General features: G+C 32.9%; 1 protein-coding gene across 11 annotated transcripts in view; it reads right to left on the minus strand.

Moving 5' to 3' along the window:
* The window catches only part of LOC114328660 (spectrin beta chain), a 157,295-nt gene that overhangs the window by 80,647 nt on the left and 58,053 nt on the right, over positions 1-18,595 (minus strand). For all 11 annotated transcript variants that reach the window (XM_028277665.2, XM_028277640.2, XM_028277647.2 and 8 more), the window contains exon 2: positions 6,760-6,919. In XM_028277665.2, coding sequence (XP_028133466.2) covers positions 6,760-6,889 — 130 coding nt within the window. In that variant the 5' untranslated portion in view covers positions 6,890-6,919. The remainder of the gene's footprint in view (positions 1-6,759; positions 6,920-18,595) is intronic.

Here is an 18,595-nt window from a genome sequence, read left to right on the forward strand (position 1 = left end):
ACTAGATGTAAATAGTAGTTGACAGAGATGTCGTCACCACGAACGAGATGGCTATTTGGTTAGTGCTTGAATATTTTTGGATAACAGTTATACATACTTGTATATGTATAATGGCGTATATTATTCATTAATTTAATTAATATAATTATTTTTTCACTATCTATGTATTCGGTGATTACAATAATTTATATACTATATAATAAGAACTAGTAATCGAGAAAAGAGAAAAAGTGATCAGGCGATTTTAATAATATACTGTTATTATGGAACGAGTAGTTAGATTTTGAACAGCTTTAACAAGTAAAATCGTTGTTTACATGTAGTAAATGTCTTATTGGAATTTAGTGTAAACCCCTATCAACTACAATAATTTTCCACCACATTCTATGTAACTGACCAATACTTACTACTAGCAAAGTGCTTTTTTTGGCTCTTTTTTAACGGATTATCCTCTACATTTGAAAGCAAAAGCCACCAACAACTTTAGTCAAAACAACTAGGTGGTAGTTTTAACGTGGAATTATGTTATGACAGGTCAGCGGGAACTTTTAAAAAGGTTTATTACAGTTGAACCTAACGGTTGTTTTATTAGAAAGGTGCTACAGGCAAAACAATTTCTGGGGAACTCTAACTTCTACCCTCTTGCTTCTAAGTGTTCGAAGTGGTGGACAAATTCAAATACTTATTAGATTAGGCTCCCTGATCACCAAGGAGAACTTCATGAAGGAAGAAATCAATCGAAGGATAATCCTAGCAAACAAATGCTTGGATGTCTACTAAGTAGACATATGAGAAGCAGAAACTTAAGCCAAAAAACAAAAATAATTTTATATAAAACCCTTATACAACCGGTGTTGATATATGGATCGGAGACATGGACCATCTCCAAGGCAGATGAAAACCTTCTGTTTATATTTGAACGAAGGATCCTGTGAGGAATATTTGGTGGCATCTGTGAAAATGATGTTTGGAGGAGGAGGTACAACTACGATATATACCACAGATATAAACATATATTTGATGGTAAAGACATATTATCTCGTATAAAAATAGGAAGACTAAGCAGACTATTCTATAGAAGAATCCTTATGTCACAACCTGTGGGAAGTAGAAATAGGGGTAGGCCAAAACTCAGATGGAAGGATGGTGTAGATGGGGATGGTAGAAAATAGGCGCAGCAAACTGGCAACAGTTGGCAATGTATAGAACTGACTGGCGTAATAGACTTGGGAAGGTCGAGGCTCTTTTATAGGGTTGTAGCACCATTGATAATAATGACTCTTAAAGAAATTAAAATCATACACTGAGCATTTTTTTTAAGTTTAATAAAAATAACGAAAATTTTACGATTTTTTTCAATGCTTTTTATCAACGAATAATTAATTTGTAAACAAACAAATTTGTGAAGTCCAAAATAACCCAAACAGATGCAACAACTATGACAATAGGAATATGTCAGTATATATCTGTGGTGTCCTTGCCCAGAACAAGGTGATATTGGAGAGAGGATATTGGTATCCCATATAATATATTAATCAATGCAATATCAATTAACAAATCTGAGAGACTGAAGTACAATTTTCCTCTTGCTCGTACTCAATGTTTACATCTAGAAAACCATTCGCAAGACTTAGGACCACGGTCCGAACAGGAAGGAGAAGCAGCATATCAGGAACCCTTCAATTATTCTTCTTCAGGAAAGTAAAATATTGGATTAAAGTTAGAATAATGGACGCCTACAATTGCGGGGAACATTATATCACAATAATAGTACATTGTTTACCGGGTAGGAAAAGCTTAACATTCCTGGACGACTGTGAAGATTGCTAAGTCGAGGCGCAAGCCGAGACTTAGCAACACAGAGTCCAGGAATGTGGCTTTTCCTACGAGGTAAACATACTATTTTTCCGCAAATCGTTTAAAATTCGACAGATATTGATTGATTTAAAAAAAAACGCGATAATTTTATTCCCAAATAAATGGTGCTTTGAAATTCCTAATAAAATTACTTGGGTTACTATGGAAACGTATTGAGGTTGAATTGTCAAACGCTTATAAATTTAATTGCTGGTGTTCTCGAAAGTAAAATGATAAGTGATGATGAAATTTCCATTCCTGGGACTCCTCCAGAGCTGGTTGAGGCAGTGAATACTGCTTCATTAGAATTATTGCCAAAGAAATCAAGAGAAAAGTACGAAAATGCATACAGACGTTTTATGGATTATTAATAATTTTCTATTATTTATTTTCAGGAATGTCAAAATTTCCTGGCGATTTGCGGAAAAACAAAATATTATAGCTCCTTATGTTTATTGAAAAAAAAAAAAAGAAAACACAAATGGCGATTCGCTAAAACTGATATAGAAATCTCGAAAATTTCCCGTACATTTGTATTTCTGAAAGGAGTTCGATTAAATGGGGTGAACGTACCTTTCGATACGTTTACATTTATAAGTAAACAATTGATATTTTTAGTTACATACAAGCACAGGTCATATGGATGATCTCCTTCGACTTGATACATCGCCAACATCAGTGAAAGTAAGTGTTTGGGGATTTGTATTGTTAAAAATTATTTTAATATTTTTTTTACAGTTGTTCTAATATTCACTCGATTTTCTTCATTTCATAAACTATATATCTGCAAGAAAACAGATAAAATTGGCATAATATATTAGAACCAGTGAAAACCATACAATACAGGATGTGTGGAAATCATTGGGGTTAGTACCTTCATTGGTACTTATTGGTATGTTGGTACCAAACAAATAAGAGAAATTAGACGAAAATCTGAAGAAGTGTGCGACATCGTAGATTACGTAGATCAGGGGTTCCCAACCTTGTAGCAACTGCGTACCACCTGAAATATTTTAATATTTTGACGTACCACCAAACATTGGGCGGGGGATCATGAAATGAAGAGAACCAGGCTTACACAAGTAACTAGTAACAAATGGCATAAAAATATCATAGCTTGCCGAAAGAGCATTGGATACTCCGGATTTACACCGGATCTAGAAGTCAATTAATAATTTCTCTTTAAAACTTTCTTTCATAGAACTGTCTTCTGTTAGGTAGATGAATGATCTCTGTAATTCCAATACATTTGGTGAGATTCCTGCAAAAGGATTTCTGATCCAGTCAAGTGTGGAATAATCTTCAGATACATATTTATTAAAACTTTCTTAAAGAGATTTCCTGTGAAGAATTATATCAGCAATCACATCTGGTATTGGAGATATTTCGTTTTCTTCAAAAAATGATGACAGCGTAGGAAATGCCGACATTTTTCTCCTGTATTTGAGAACATAAAGAACAAAATTTATTTTCAAGGAGTTTATTCTCTCAGTGACTGTAAAGGGTATTTGTGTTTAATCCCTGACGATCCATGTTCAGCGTGTTGTGTCTGTCAAAAATGTCAGCTAGATATGCCAACCGTGACAAACATTCTTCATAATAGGACAATTTGTTCACGTCATTATTTTTTTTCAGTTAAAAGCATTAAAACTTCTGACCTCAGTTCAAAGAGGCGGGTGAACATTTTCCCTCGAGATAATCAATCATCTCACTTCTATTTGCAACAGAAGAGTTTTGAACTTACCACCCATATCTTCACACATCAAGGAGAACAATCTTGAATTAAGAGCTTCAATTTACGAGTATAAAGTATGTGATAAATCAGATATCATATTTTCTGGCACAGTTTTAGCAGCTTATTCTTCTTGATATAGACCCAATGTGTACTTATGCATTCAGAAGCAACTTTTTTTATTTTTGCTGCTAGCCCTCTCAATTTTCCTGACATAGCTTTTGCTCCATTTGTACATAAACCAATACACTTTGACCAAGGAACGCCTAATTTGAGCACATACTCATTTCTTGTATTAAAAACGAGTTCCGCTGTAGTGTTTGATTACTATGTAGTGTAAGTGGTTTGCCGAACAAAAACTCTTCTATAACTTCTTCATAAAAATCAAATCGTACAAATACGAGTATCGCTTTGGTACTTCTGCAGATAGAGGCCCAGCGTAATCGCTTATTTCGCTCACGCAACGCGTACCACCTGAAATCTTTCCACGTACCACCGGTTGGGAACCCCTGACGTAGATTATGAAAGGGGACACGAGAGCACATTTTTAATACACAGGGTGTCCAGAAACTCTACCGACAAACGAAGACAGGAGATTCCTCAGATAATTTTATGACAATTTAACCCAATTCACCTAGTCCGAAAATGCTTCCTAAGGAAGCTAGAGCTCTTTGAAGATGGCGCCATGTAATTAGTTTTTCTTAAATACCTCCAGAACGCTTCTATTTAGAAAAACGAAAATTGGTATACATATTTACTTTCCTGAAATGAATCGATTCCATCCATTGCGAATTTCTAGTACCGGTCATAGGCGTACGTTTTGGGTAGGGCAACGGTTATTTTATCGCATAACTTTTTTATCTTCAACTTTTAAGCATTTTTGATACTGGATTATTAAATTGTGAGGTATTCTAATACTAAAAGGTACTCTTACTTTAAGTCGATAGGATACACCGTTTTCTAGAAAAATCGATTTGAAAGTTTTTAGTTTTGGGAATTTGAAAAAAAAAGTTAAAAAAAATTAAAAAAAAAACCGATGTATTTTACCAACTTAAAGCAAGAGTAACTTTTAGTACTCGAATATCTCATAATTGAATAATCTAGTGTCAAAAATACTTAAAAATTAAAAACAATAAAGGTATGCTATAAAATAACTGTTGACCTACCCAAAACGGACGCCTATGACCGGTACTAGAAATTCGCCATTAAGGTGAAACAGTAGCGATCAACAGGTAGCGAAAACACGTTCCAAGATTGCGGCTGTAATTTTGAACATTTTTTCGAGATATTTGGCACACGTATTCGTAATATAATAAAGAATGGCGGTACAGAGCCCAATTTGAAAAATATATTAATATGTGGAAATTACTCTGTAATTAAATACAATATTAAAAAAACGAGCCTGTACCGCCATTAAGAAGAACAAAAAAATACACTTTCTTCAAATAAACTTTTTTATCCGATGCCTAGATTTTGTGTCATTTTGGAACTACTAATGAAATAAAAAATTTTATAAGTTCCCAAATGACACAAAATCTAGGCATCGGATAAAAAAGTTTATTTGAAGAAAGTGTATTTTTTTGTTCTTCTTAATAGCGGTACAGGCTAGTTTTTTTAATATTGTATTAAATTACAGAGTACTTTACTTTCCACATATTAATATATTTTTAAATTGGGCTCTGTACCACCATTCTTTATTATATTACGAATACGTGTGCCAAATATCTCGAAAAAATATTCAAAATTACAGCCGCAATCTTGGAACGCGTTTTTGCTACCTGTTGATCGCTACTGTTTCCTCTTAATGAAATCGACTAATCTCTGGAATATAAATAAATGTACCAGTTTTCATCTTTCTTAATAGTTTTTTTTTGTATCTTTTTTTTTAATTCAAGGAACGAAAAATTTTCAAATCGATTTTTCTAGCAAACGGTGTATCCTATCGACTTAAACTAAGAGTACCTTTTAGTACTAGAATAACTCACAATTAAATAATTCAGAGTCAAAAATGCTTAAAAATTAAAGACAAAAAAGTTAGGCGATAAAATAACCGTTGCCCCGGAATGGGACGTTTCGATGCCGCCGGTTCATCGCCGGCCGTTTCGATGCCGCCGGTTCATCGCCAGTCCATTTCATCGCCGTCATATCTCGCATTTCCTAGAATTCCTAATTAATACTAAAAATAACTAATAATTGTAACTGTCGAAAATTCGGAAATATATCAGATAGCGATTAATTGACTGGCGATGAATCGGCCGGCATCGGCATCGAACTGGCGGCATCGAAACGGCGGCGATGAAACGTCCTAGACCCCGTTGCCCTACCCAAAACGGACGCCTATGAGTTGTACTAGAAATTCGCAATGGATGGAATCGATTCATTTCTGCAAAGTAAATATGTATACCAATTTTCGTTTTTCTAAATAGAAGCGTTCTGGGGGTATTTAAGAAAAACTAATTACATGACGCCATCTTCAAAGAGCTCTAGCTCCCTTAGGAATTATTTTCGGACTAGGTGAATTGGGTTAAATTATCTTAAAATTATCTGAGGAATCTCCTGTCTTCGTTTGTCGGTAGAGTTTCTGGACACCCTGTATAACTTATCGAAAAATCAAGAGAATATGACGTCCCCATATATCTCTGTTTCATGGACTACGAGAAAATCTGATGACTGATAGGACTAAGAACAATAGGACAGATTCAAAACATTGCTGGATATGAAGTATGTAGTTGAAAGTTAGATAGCGCTGTCAACAACAACACTTCGGTCACATTATAAGACAACTTGGAAAATAGGATCTTTTACATCTGATCACTCAGGGAAAGATCCAAGGTAAACGTGGTCCTGGTAAAAAAAAACATCATGGATGAAAAATATAAGGCAATGGTACGGAAAATCGACTACATTATTATTCAGAGCTGCTGACAATAAAGTCACTATAACGAATAGCTAACTGGTAGCCAACTTAATATCTAACGATCGAAAACGGTCATGGAAATAGAAGACGAAGAAAAAAACACATATTTTGTACAAAGTGATACCTACTTTGTGATGTGGAACATTCAAATATTAATTTAAAAAAACTTTTTATGAAAGACATTATACGGCTATCGAACAGTTATCTTTTAATTTAGTACAAATTCACTATCTTTGATAATTTTAATGCTTACCTGCTAAAGCCTTGATTCGAGACCGTTCGAAAAGCCTAGACGATGAGTTACCCCCGTCGTATTCGTAATCTTCGACAATTTCTTGTTGCAAGGTGGGGTCCCACCTCACTATACTGATGTCCGTTGTCATTGTTTAAAATTTACCAGCAAAGCTGGCTATCTGTAACAAAAAGAAACGTTTTTTAAAACACAAAAAAAACAAATGTTTAGGAGGATTCACTTAAAATTATTGTTACGCCACTCTCCCTCACCTTAGCGGTAAAAATACCTGTCAGTGACCCACTATAAAATTCTAGTACCAATGGGTCTCAAACAAATAGCATTTATTTACCTGCGAAAAGTTTAACAGTCGTCCCGCAACCAGACAATTCCCTATTTTACATTTCCCTTGTCGAGTATTTCGCCACTCTGTTATGCTTTATTTTTTCCAACTTAAAAAGCTCAGAGGATAAATAATTTCGAATTTTATTTCCTGACTTATTAGACTTTTGATTCATAGATGGTGCTAGTAGCATCCTTGGTAATTATTTTGATAATTACCCGGAAAGGATGAATGGTTTTGATTTCGAATCAGTGCCTCTACCCAGGTGCTCCGATGAGGAAACGATTATTCCGAAATACGTATAAGCACATAGTAATAATAATAATATCGTATGGCATTTTTGCCGGGGAGATCCTTTCGGACAGTTCCGGCGCCATTTACATCTTTAACCCTGTTTTAAGTAACTAGTGCCGATGTACACTAGCCCACGGGGACCGACGGCTTTACGTGACTCCGACGCACTGTGAGACGGCTCGTGTCATTATTGGAAATGAAAATGGTTTGTCTTTGGCAGGGCTCGAACCCACGTGCACTGGCGTATGAGGCCAGCGATTATGCCGTTACTCCACGGCCGCTCACGAAGGGCCGCACATAGTAGAGGCTCTGTACTGTAATCAAATCTGAACCATCTTGTTTTCTTTTAACAAAGATTTTGTTCATTTTCGATATAACCGGAAGAGGCATCTCTGTCAAAATATTTTCTTTAAGCTTGTCAGGTACACTGGCATCTAAAAAATATCCCTATACAATTATGCGAAAGTCCACACGGGCGATAATTTACTACGCCGTTAGAGCAGTAAACCCATTGGTTGACTAACTCCTCCACCAATTGTAGATGAAATAGGAGTTAGTCAACCAATGCCTCGTCAGGTTTACTGCTCTTACGGCGCCGTAAATTATCGCCCATATGGCCTTAGCCTATAACCTATAAAGTTCCTGTCATCCAAAAAATCCATTCGAAAGATTCTGATACAGTACGTAAATCGTTCAGCTGGACATAGGGAACATACATTGTATATATTTAGATACATAAATACATATATTGTATTATATTGAGATCATTGTGGCAACTGAGCTCTCTCGATGACAATAATTTGGTTGTTAGCATTAAGGGGCATTAACCTCAAAATTTCGGCTGACATAAATAAACATCAAAATATGACAATGTAGTAGCTAAATACTTTTGGCCAAAGGAATGGGAAATATGTTTAGTATCGAAATTGGTTTTGTATTTTAAAAAGTAAAGTTAAATTATTAACTCATTAATCATAAACTTTGTTTTTGGTCTATTTATGGACAGCCTTGCTTTAACACTCACTCATTCTATTTATTCTAACAGCTCTATTGCACCAAAAACTCGTACTTAAACAGAAGCTTCAACTAACACAGGTTAGCGCAGTTGCCACAATTCTCTCAATGTATATTCCCCATGTCCAGCTGTACGATTTACGTACTGTATATATCAAACTCCGAGTACATTACTATTATCAGCAAATGTTATGTTATATAACTTAATTAACATATGCTGCAATTTTTTCTAATTTTTAGTGAATTAGGTGTTGTAATATTTATTTACAAACTTCCTGACCATTACTCATTGACCATGAACTACATTTTTTAAAGTTCAACAAAAATTGACGATATCAACAAGTGGCTGAAATGACAGAATCAATAAAATACAGTGAATAGCGTTATTTTAATTTTGTACGATAATTATTTTTCTCACAAAAATCTAATATAACTTCTTCTTTTGGTGCCTATTCGTTTCGAATATTGGCGATCATTCTGGCTATAACTATTTTATTAACTGATGCTTTAAAGAGATTAGTTGTTGTTGTGGAGAACCATTTCCTCAGGTTCTTTAACCATGATATTCTTGGTGTTGAAAAGTTCTCTTTTCTTGCCTATTCTATGGAGCACTTCTACGTTTGAGGTATGCGAAGGCCTCCAATATATTTATAGTTGATGTTTTAAGGGTCCATGTATCAACTGCACAGAGAGTCGACCAGACGTAGCATTTTGATAAACGTAGTCGAATTTCGAGTTTTATTTGGGAATCACAAAGCAGTTTTTTATTTTTTCGAAAGATTTTCTGGCCTGTTATATATTCTCGATCTTATTTCTAGATCAGGATTAAGGCTGCTATCGATCCAACATCCCAGGTACTTAAATCTATTGACCTGTTCTAAGATGTGTCCGTTTATTGTGCAAGGTTGAGGTACGTTTTGTTTTTTTCGGATTGACATCACTTTGGCTTTTTTAATGTTTATTTTTATACCAAACTGCTCACAAGTCGAGTTGGTCTTGTCGATGAGTCATTGTAGACCCAAGTCGGAATCTACAACCAACACCGTTTTAGAGGCTGTTGATATTTACGCCATTCACCTTGACTCCATCGTTGAAATCCTCCAGTGCCTCTTTAAATAGAAATTCGGAGTAAAGATTAAACAGCAGGGATGACAGAACACATCCTTGTCTAATCCTTCTAATTTCTACTTCTGCGGATGTGAACCTTCGATCCTAACTCTGGCGTTTTGGTTCCAGTACAAGTTTTTTAGTAATTTGATGTCTTTTCTATCTAAACCGACTTCTTGCAAACGTTCTAATGTAAGTGTGTTCGTGTCTTACTCTATCAAATGCTTTTTAAAGTCTATAAAACATAAATATAATATCTTTCTGTTGGTCGTAGCATTTTTGGGCGAGAACTAATAAACTGAAGAGGGCTTATCTCGTTCCCATGCAGGCTCTGAATCTAAACTGATCGTCTCCGATGATTGTTTCGCATTTTCTAAGGCCACCTGAGTGATCACAATACAAAATTTCAGACAAAAATAAGAAAGCATTTGTAAATGTATTTCACGGCTTTTTCTCTCCATATTATTATGTATACAGAGAGAGTCTGTAATTTGGAATAAATTCAATATCTCAAATACTAATTGTTCTTTTAAAAAATGCTCAGACCCGTCGATTAGTATTTTAAATTGTCCTTTTTGGCATAAAATAATAATGCATACAAGGTGTCCCAATTTAGAGATATGACGTCATCGTTGATTTTCCTAAATGGCAACACTGTCATTTTGATAACTATTTTGATAGGGTATGTGAAGTTATACATAACTGCAAAATATCAAATTTTTAATCTTTACCATTTACAAGATAATATAAAAAAACAAAGTTATGTCTGTAATTTGGAATAAATTCAATAATTAAAATACTAATTGTTTTTTTGAAAAATGCTCAGACCCGTCGATTAGTATTTTAAATTGTCATTTTTGACATACAATAATAATGTATACAGTGTGTCCAAATTTAGACACATGACGTCATCTTTGATTTTCTTAAATGGCAACACTGTCATTTTGATAGCTATTTTGATAGGGTGTGTAAAGTTATACATAACTGCAAAATTTCCAATTTTTATTTCCTACCATTTAAAAGATAATAAAAAATAACAAAGTTATGAAAAACAAGTAATCAAATAATAATTGAATTTAATTATTTCAATTAAGCAAATGCTCATAATGTTGCCCATTGACAATTTGACAATAATTGAGAGCAACATTAAGTTTTTTGAGTTTTTTAAGGCTCACAAAATGGCCGCCTGGGCTTAGAAAAATCTGAAAAAATTCAGAATGTCTTTTTGTTTGTAGTACAATAACATACTAAAATTTGGGGAAAATCGGTAGACCAGCCCCCAAAATTTTAGAAAAAGTAAAAATATTGCTCATATTATATACAGAGAGAGTCTGTAATTTGGAATAAATTCAATATCTCAACTAGTAATTGTTTTTTTGAAAAACGCTCAGACCCGTCGATTAGTATTTCAAATTGTCATTTTTGACATACAATAATAATGTATACAGGGTGTCCCAGTTTAGAGATATGACGTCATCGTTGATTTTCTTAAATGGCAACACTGTCATTTTGATAGCTATTTTGATAGGGTGTGTAAAGTTATACACAACTGCAAAATTTCAAATGTTTATTCCCTACCATTTACAAGATAATAAAAAATAACAAAGTAACGAAAAACAAGTAATCAAATAATAATTGAAATTAATTATTTCATTTAAGCAAATGCTCATAACGCTGCCCGTTGCCAATTGACAATTTGACAATAATTGATGGCAACATTATGAGTATTTGCTTAATTGAAATAATTAAATTCAATTATTATTTGATTACTTGTTTTTCATTACTTTGTTATTTTTTATTATCTTGTAAATGGTAGAGCATAAAAAATTGAAATTTTGCAGTTGTGTATAACTTTACACACCCTATCAAAATAGCTATCAAAATGATAGTGTTACCATTTAAGAAAATCAACGATTACGTCATATCTCTAAATTGGGACACCCTGTATACATTAATATTGCATATCAAAAATGACAATTTGAAATACTAATCGACTGGTCACAGCATTTTTCAAAAAAAAAACAATTAGTATTTATATATTGAATTTATTCCAAATTACAGACATAACTTTGTTATTTTCTATTATCTTGTAAACGGTAGAGAATAAAAATTTGATATTTTGCAGTTGTGTATAACTTTACACACGCTATGAAAATAGTTGTCAAAATGACAGTGTTGCCATTTAAGAAAATCAACGATGACGTCATATCTCGAAATTGGTACACCTTGTATACATTATTATTGTATGTCAAAAAGGACAATTTGAAATACTAATCGACGTGTCTGAGCATTTTCCAATAAAACAATGAATATTTGAGATATTGAATTTATTCCAAATTACAGACTCTCTCTGTATATGATCTTTTGGAAATTCTCTACTATAAAGTTAAGAGGATCGGAACGTATTTTCGGCTGCAATGCTATTCAAATGGGGATTCATTTTTTTCGAATCCTGGGAAAACTAATAAGTATTTTTGAAAAATTTAAACGCAGAATGTAAGATTACGTTATTAGCGAGGGCCGAAAGTCCCTGAGAACTTCTATAATGTTTATTTTAATAAGTTACAGGGGTGAAAAACTAAGAGAAAATTTAGTGTGATTTTTAATTTCAAATATATCATTCAAAATAAACTTTTTATTTATTTTAAGGGACTTTCGGCCCTCGGTAATAATTTAGTCTTTCATTCTGCGTTTCAATTTTTCAAAAATATTTATTGGTTTTTTCAGGATTCGAAAAAAATGAACACAATGCCGTGGTAATATTTTCCAAATCTATCTTTGTCTTACAACGCACTCAGCCGAATATAATATTGTCAGCATATATTGTCAGTCAGACACTGACAATCAGTGACAATTTTAAATATTTGACATTGCATCGGGAATATGTTGAGTTATTAATTAAATATTATTGATATATAGTGTATTATTTGTGGAAGATCCAAGCAGAGAATACACAGGATAATATATTCTGTGATCCAAGTATTTTGTTGTTAAAGATGTTCAAAATTGTAAGCGTTCCATAACAATATATTATTAAAAAATCACTTTAACACTTTTCCTCTTTTCTCAATTGAGTATTTGTCTTTGTTGTACAAATAAATTATTACAATCACTAAATACATAGTTAGTGAAAAAATTATCACATTTATTAACTGAATTAATAATTTGCAATTATAAAAATAACAGTTATCCAAGAACATTCAAAACCCATCTCTTTAAATTAATGATGACATTTTCAAGTAGAATGACATTCTAGTAATATTTTCATATTCATACCAGTGTGAATTTTACTACACGTAATTTGCCGTGTAAAGACAGAAAAAGTAGGGATACACGTAAAATATTTGCGAATTATGTACCCATAGCCTTAATGTGTTTATTTTTTAACATGAAACTTTTATTTTACCATTTTAACCTGAAAACAGAAAACATACCACTCTCCCGTATCGAGTAAATAAAGTTCTTCCTACTAAAATATATATACCTAACACGCCCTTTGCGTCAGCCCAGTCACCCTTTTAATGAACAGATGCCAGCTAAAATAATTATATAAAAGCATCAGCTGTCTATTTTCAGACTTTACCTTGATAAAATATCTAATGGAATTGAAGAGAAGAAGGCCAGGTTTAATTTACTCTCTACTCGTATACCTATATTGTCAACTTTCAGTCGGAACAAAAAAGTTTTCAAATTGGAATGTCAATTTTTCGTGAAATAAGGACTAAAATAATCAGTAATGTAAAAGGAATTATCAATTTTTAAAAGATCGATCGACAGCTGTTCGGTAGGGATGTTCACAAAAAATTTAATAGTAATTTTAAACATGTAAAACGATTAAGAAACACCCTAGGAATAACCTCCTCAGTCCATAGGTCCAGCCGGCTGGACAATGTTTATTAATTTATTACACGGTGACTATTCGGGTTGGGCATCGCTGCGTCCTATATTGCAGCATATTGGACTTGCCATTTATCAGTCAAATTTACTCATTTGAAAAATTCGACAACAGCGCCAGATACAAGTGGTGAAATTTTTTAAATTATGATGGTGGCTCCCCAAAAATACAAAAGTTGTAGTGTTTTTCTGTACTTTAAAGTATTGATTGTTTTTAATGTATGTTACTTGATGACTGCACGTATTGGTGGTAAATATATATTTGAAAATAATTACAACTGGACACGTCAGCGGTCCTCTAAACTTTTTGTCCAGCATTTTGGACATTGGGAGTTAGTTAGCCAAATATGTTACCATACTAACATTTTTTAAGTTTAGTTACAGATAGTAAAAGAATATTGATGGAAAGTGCGTTGGATACTATTTTGACAGATAACCTTTTTCGTCAGTGAAGATAGCGATAATGATCAAAAGAAATGGATTTACAGGAATTTAAGTTGTATGTTGGAAGGTCACTAGCTCTAGGTGGTAAGCCTGCAACTGGGAGACAAGCTAGTGCGTCTATTTCAAGAAAACCGGTGACATCTGAAGATGAAGTGCCATAATTCCTGTAAAAAGATCTACAGTTTTCCAGTTACCGCCTGTAGATGTAAGAAAAACCAGTAATGACCATTTGCCAATATGCTCTGTCAGCAATAGAAATTCTTATCGCGTTGTCTAAACCTCTTGAATGCACTAAGAAGACGAGATTCTTTTGTACAAAATGCAAAATATATATGTTTATTTCTAATGAACCAGAATGTTTTTTCAGTTTAATACTTAAATTATATGAAAGCTAAGTCCTGATGTCCATTATGCTGGACCTGTCATATTATGTCTGTCAAATAATTTTTTTATAGTTTTTATAGATTTTCGTTTACTGTTTTCACAAATGCGGAGAGAAAATAGAAAATATTGTTAAAATAATAAAAACTTTTTTCTTGGGGCTGAAAGGATAATTGTCTAAAATATTAAGAAAATTAAAAAAGTCTGTCTATGAAAAAACTTGATTAGAAATCTAGAATTATTTTAAATTTCAAGAAAACGCTTCTGACGTCACTAGTCGTATACCCCAGCGTGCGCCATGTCCACAGTGTTATAATACTTTAGGTACCTGTTTGACGTTAGTTCAGGTCATTTTATTTTGTATTTTGTTCCATAGATAAGAGGGTGGTGTGTTTTGTTCTCTTATTGTTTTATCATGGCTAACGTGGAGTTTTATGGTGAATTTGTTATAGTTTAAAGTGGATAGATTGTTTCTAAGGACATATTTTGGGTACTACAAATAAATAAATAAAATGAAAGGTTTTAAAATAGCTGATTCGCTTAACCTACCTACTATACATGTAACAATTTGAATGGTGTCTGATTTTTTGTCATCTTGTAAAGAAATAAATCAACCACAGGCACAGAGTAGTGGAATGTTTATTTTAATAAGGTACTTACAGGAGTGAAAAAAAAAGAGAAAATTTAGTCTGATTTTTAATGTCATATTTCATTCAAAGAAAACTTTTTGTTTATTCTAACGGACTTACGCCCTCAGTAATAATGTAATCTTTAATGCTGCGTTCAAATTGTTTAAAAATATTTATTAGTGTTCTCAGGATTCGAAAAAGTTTTTTGCCTCAGATTTTGCCCTACTAATTTAAATGATGTCTAGTTTATAGGGGCTGTCGGTAATAAATATGTACTTTATTACTACGTTATGGACACCAAGTCTTTTAAACCTCCAGACAAATTGAAAGATCATAAACTAGGTACTTTTTATTTTTATAAAAATCTTTCTTGCTAACCCATTTCGTTGCCTGGATATTTAGAAACAGATATTTAGAAGTCCAAAATACGAAGTTTTCGGATGTAGGTATTGTCCTTTTCATGATCATTTTTCAGTGCGTAACAAATGATAGGAAAAAGGGCAAGTCCGTGATAATACACATTTATGACATTTATTCTAACATGACATTTTAGTTAAATCTGACAGTTGTCACATTTTCTTTTCAATTTGGAATAAAAACAAATCAAATGTGTTTCTTGCATTTATAAAATGGTATTTTCTTTGATTTGTATAGTCTTATAAATTATACAGATTATATTTGTAATATTATTATCTAATTAAAAAAAAATTATTTTTTTATTATGGCGCCATTTATCGACAACTAGAATAACTAGAAGAAATGTTATAAAAATGTCACCGACGAAATGTAATCACCGACGTGCCTTTTTTTCTGTCACATACAATTTAATGCGTTAGAAAGAAATCGAAAAACTCTGACGCACTGAAAGATGATCATGAGAAATACTGTATTAAGAATTTTTATAATTTATTTTTTTTTATAACCAAGCTAACTTAAATCTAAAACATATCATACAATAGGGTAAAAATGAGTAAGTATGTAATTATTTAAAAATTCATTTATTTGAGAAAAGATCCATAACTTACAATAAAGAAGTGATCTTCGCAAAGAAAAGCTTGGTTTTTATTGATAGGTACATACTTTTTTTATACGATTTAAATTAGCTGGAACTGTAATAAAAATCTTGTCAGAATTGTTTTTAGAGGTATTTAACACACCAAGAAATAAAACACCACTTACATATTTGGTTTCATTTTTACTAATTAAATACGTAAAGAACTGCACACATTCAAATACACTTCGTAAATAAGTATACAAAACTAGTCGTCGATCAAAGACGATACGACTGCTGACGTCACAGACCGTAGCCTCGCTGCAGGGTACCGTTTTTCTAGCCTCCAAGAAAATCAACATTATGAACTCATTTATCTTAAAAAATATACATTTTTAAACAGTTTTATGATTGCTACGTTTTTATATACCTTATAATCTATTGAATTTAATAACTGAATCCGCGCATTCTTAGAAGACAACGAGAACATTTGAAGATTTGAAAAATCATGTTTTTGCAAAATTTGTAAATGTTGATTGTGAATGAAGCAAATTTTAACATTTGAAAGCGAATATAACAAGACAAGAAAATAAATTTATCATTTTTAATGGGAATTAACCACAATTTCAGCCGAAAATACGTTTATTTTGATGTTTCTATTTCCACTTTGGAAGAGTTCTTAAAATACGAATCGGAAAGCGAAACGTCAAAAAACGTATTTTTAACTGAAACTTTGAATTATCGAAGACTCTGAAAAGAAGAAACTTAAGTCAGCCGATGATGATGGCTCCCGAATCGGATTAAATCTAAAGTTACCTTTCCTCATTTTATTTTACTCATATTTGAGTACTAAGGATGCAGAATCCTGTTGGAATTTTATCCAGATAGGCGGGCAAGTGATGAATGTTTATTGTAGATTATCCCATTGTCTGCCATTTATCGGCCTGTATGCTTTATAAATTTGTAAAAAGCCCAGGCAATAATAGTCACTAAAGATTCTGCATTCCAACCTATCCAGAATTTTCTCTTTCTCAATTTGAATAATATATTTTTTCCTCTTGTCATCATCTTATATGTTTTCCCTCCAATTTTGCGAATATAAATGAATTTATTAAAATATTCAATCCAATTTTGTTTTTCAGGTATATTAGCACCTTAGTAACGATTTTGCTATTACATACTCCTCTATACAGAGCGAGTTTTATACAGGGTGTCCCAAAAGTAGTGGAACGGTCGAATATTTCGCGAACTAAACATCGGATAGAAAAACTGAAAAATACGTGTTCAATCATTTTCAAAAATCTATCCAATGACACCAAACACCAACCCCCACTACACCCCCTGGAGGTGGGGTGGAGGGTAACTTTAAAATCTCAAATGGAAACCTCTAGTTTTTCTTGCAGATTTGAATTTGTTACGTAAAAGTAAGCAACTTTTATTCAAGACATTTTTTCGAACTGTGGATAGATGGCGCTATAATTGAGAAAAACGATTTATCCTGATACCATAGGTAAATTATAGAAACGGTCTAATATCTCGAGAAATACATTTCCAAATGAGAAACAAAAAAAAAGTTTATAATACTTTTCGAAAAACTATCGAATAACACTAAACATGACCCTCCAACCCACCCCCTGGAGGTGGGGTGAAGGGTAACTTTAAAATCTTAAATAGTAACCCCCACTTTTTATTACAGATTCGGATTCGTCATGAAAAATTAAGCAAGATTTATTCAAAACATTTTTTAGAATTATGGATAGATGGCGCTTTAATTGGCGCCATCTATCAGCAATTTTAAAAAATGTTTCGTATAAATGTTGCTTAATTTTTCATGACGAATTCGAATCTGCAATAAAAAATGGGTGTTGCTATTTAATATTTTAAATTTACCCCCCACTCCGTCTCCAGGGGGTGGGTTGGAGGGTCATTTTTGGTGTTTATCCATAGGTTTTCGAAAAATATTAAAAATCTGTTTTTTGGTTTCTCATTTGGAAGTGTATTTCTCGAGATATTAGACCGTTTCTATAATTTACCTATGGTATCAGGATAAATCGTTTTTCCCAATTATAGCGCCATCCATCCACAATTCGAAAAAATGTCTTGAATAAAAGTTGCTTACTTTTACGTAACGAATCCAAACCTGCAAGAAAAACTAGGGGTTTCCATTTGAGATTTTAAAGTTACCCCCCACCCCAACTCCAGGGGTGTAGTGGGGGTTGGTGTTTGGTGTCATTGGATAGATTTTTGAAAATAATTGAACACGTATTTTTCAGTTTTTCGATCTGATGTTTAGTTCGCGAAATATTCGACCGTTCCACTACTTTTGGGACACCCTATATATGGAAAGCCTCAATTATCTCGGAAAGGGCTTGCACGATTTTTATAGATTTTCGTGGGTAAGGGTTTTCTAATGCGGTCGATATTATAGTAGTAATTACATTGTTGCCAGATCTTCAGTTTTTCTGTAAATCTAATGAACTTTCTTATTTCAAATGGAACACGCTATATATTTTTTGCGTTTTAAAGTCCTTAAGAAATACTGAATATTTTTCATCTTATATTCCATGTACCTAAATGCCATAATTTCGGAGTTATTGCTACATTTATTTAAAAAAAAATTTCGACCCGGTTAGACATTATTTTAGGTTCTTTGGATCATTGGGAACAAAAAAGGTCTTTCGTAATTTTTCTCTAAAATTAATCGTTTCCGAGTTATAAACAATTTAAAACTAAAAAAATCGAATAATGACCATTTGCAAG

Source organism: Diabrotica virgifera, chromosome 3 (assembly GCF_917563875.1).
Source record: "Diabrotica virgifera virgifera chromosome 3, PGI_DIABVI_V3a".
Taxonomy (NCBI): domain Eukaryota; kingdom Metazoa; phylum Arthropoda; class Insecta; order Coleoptera; family Chrysomelidae; genus Diabrotica; species Diabrotica virgifera.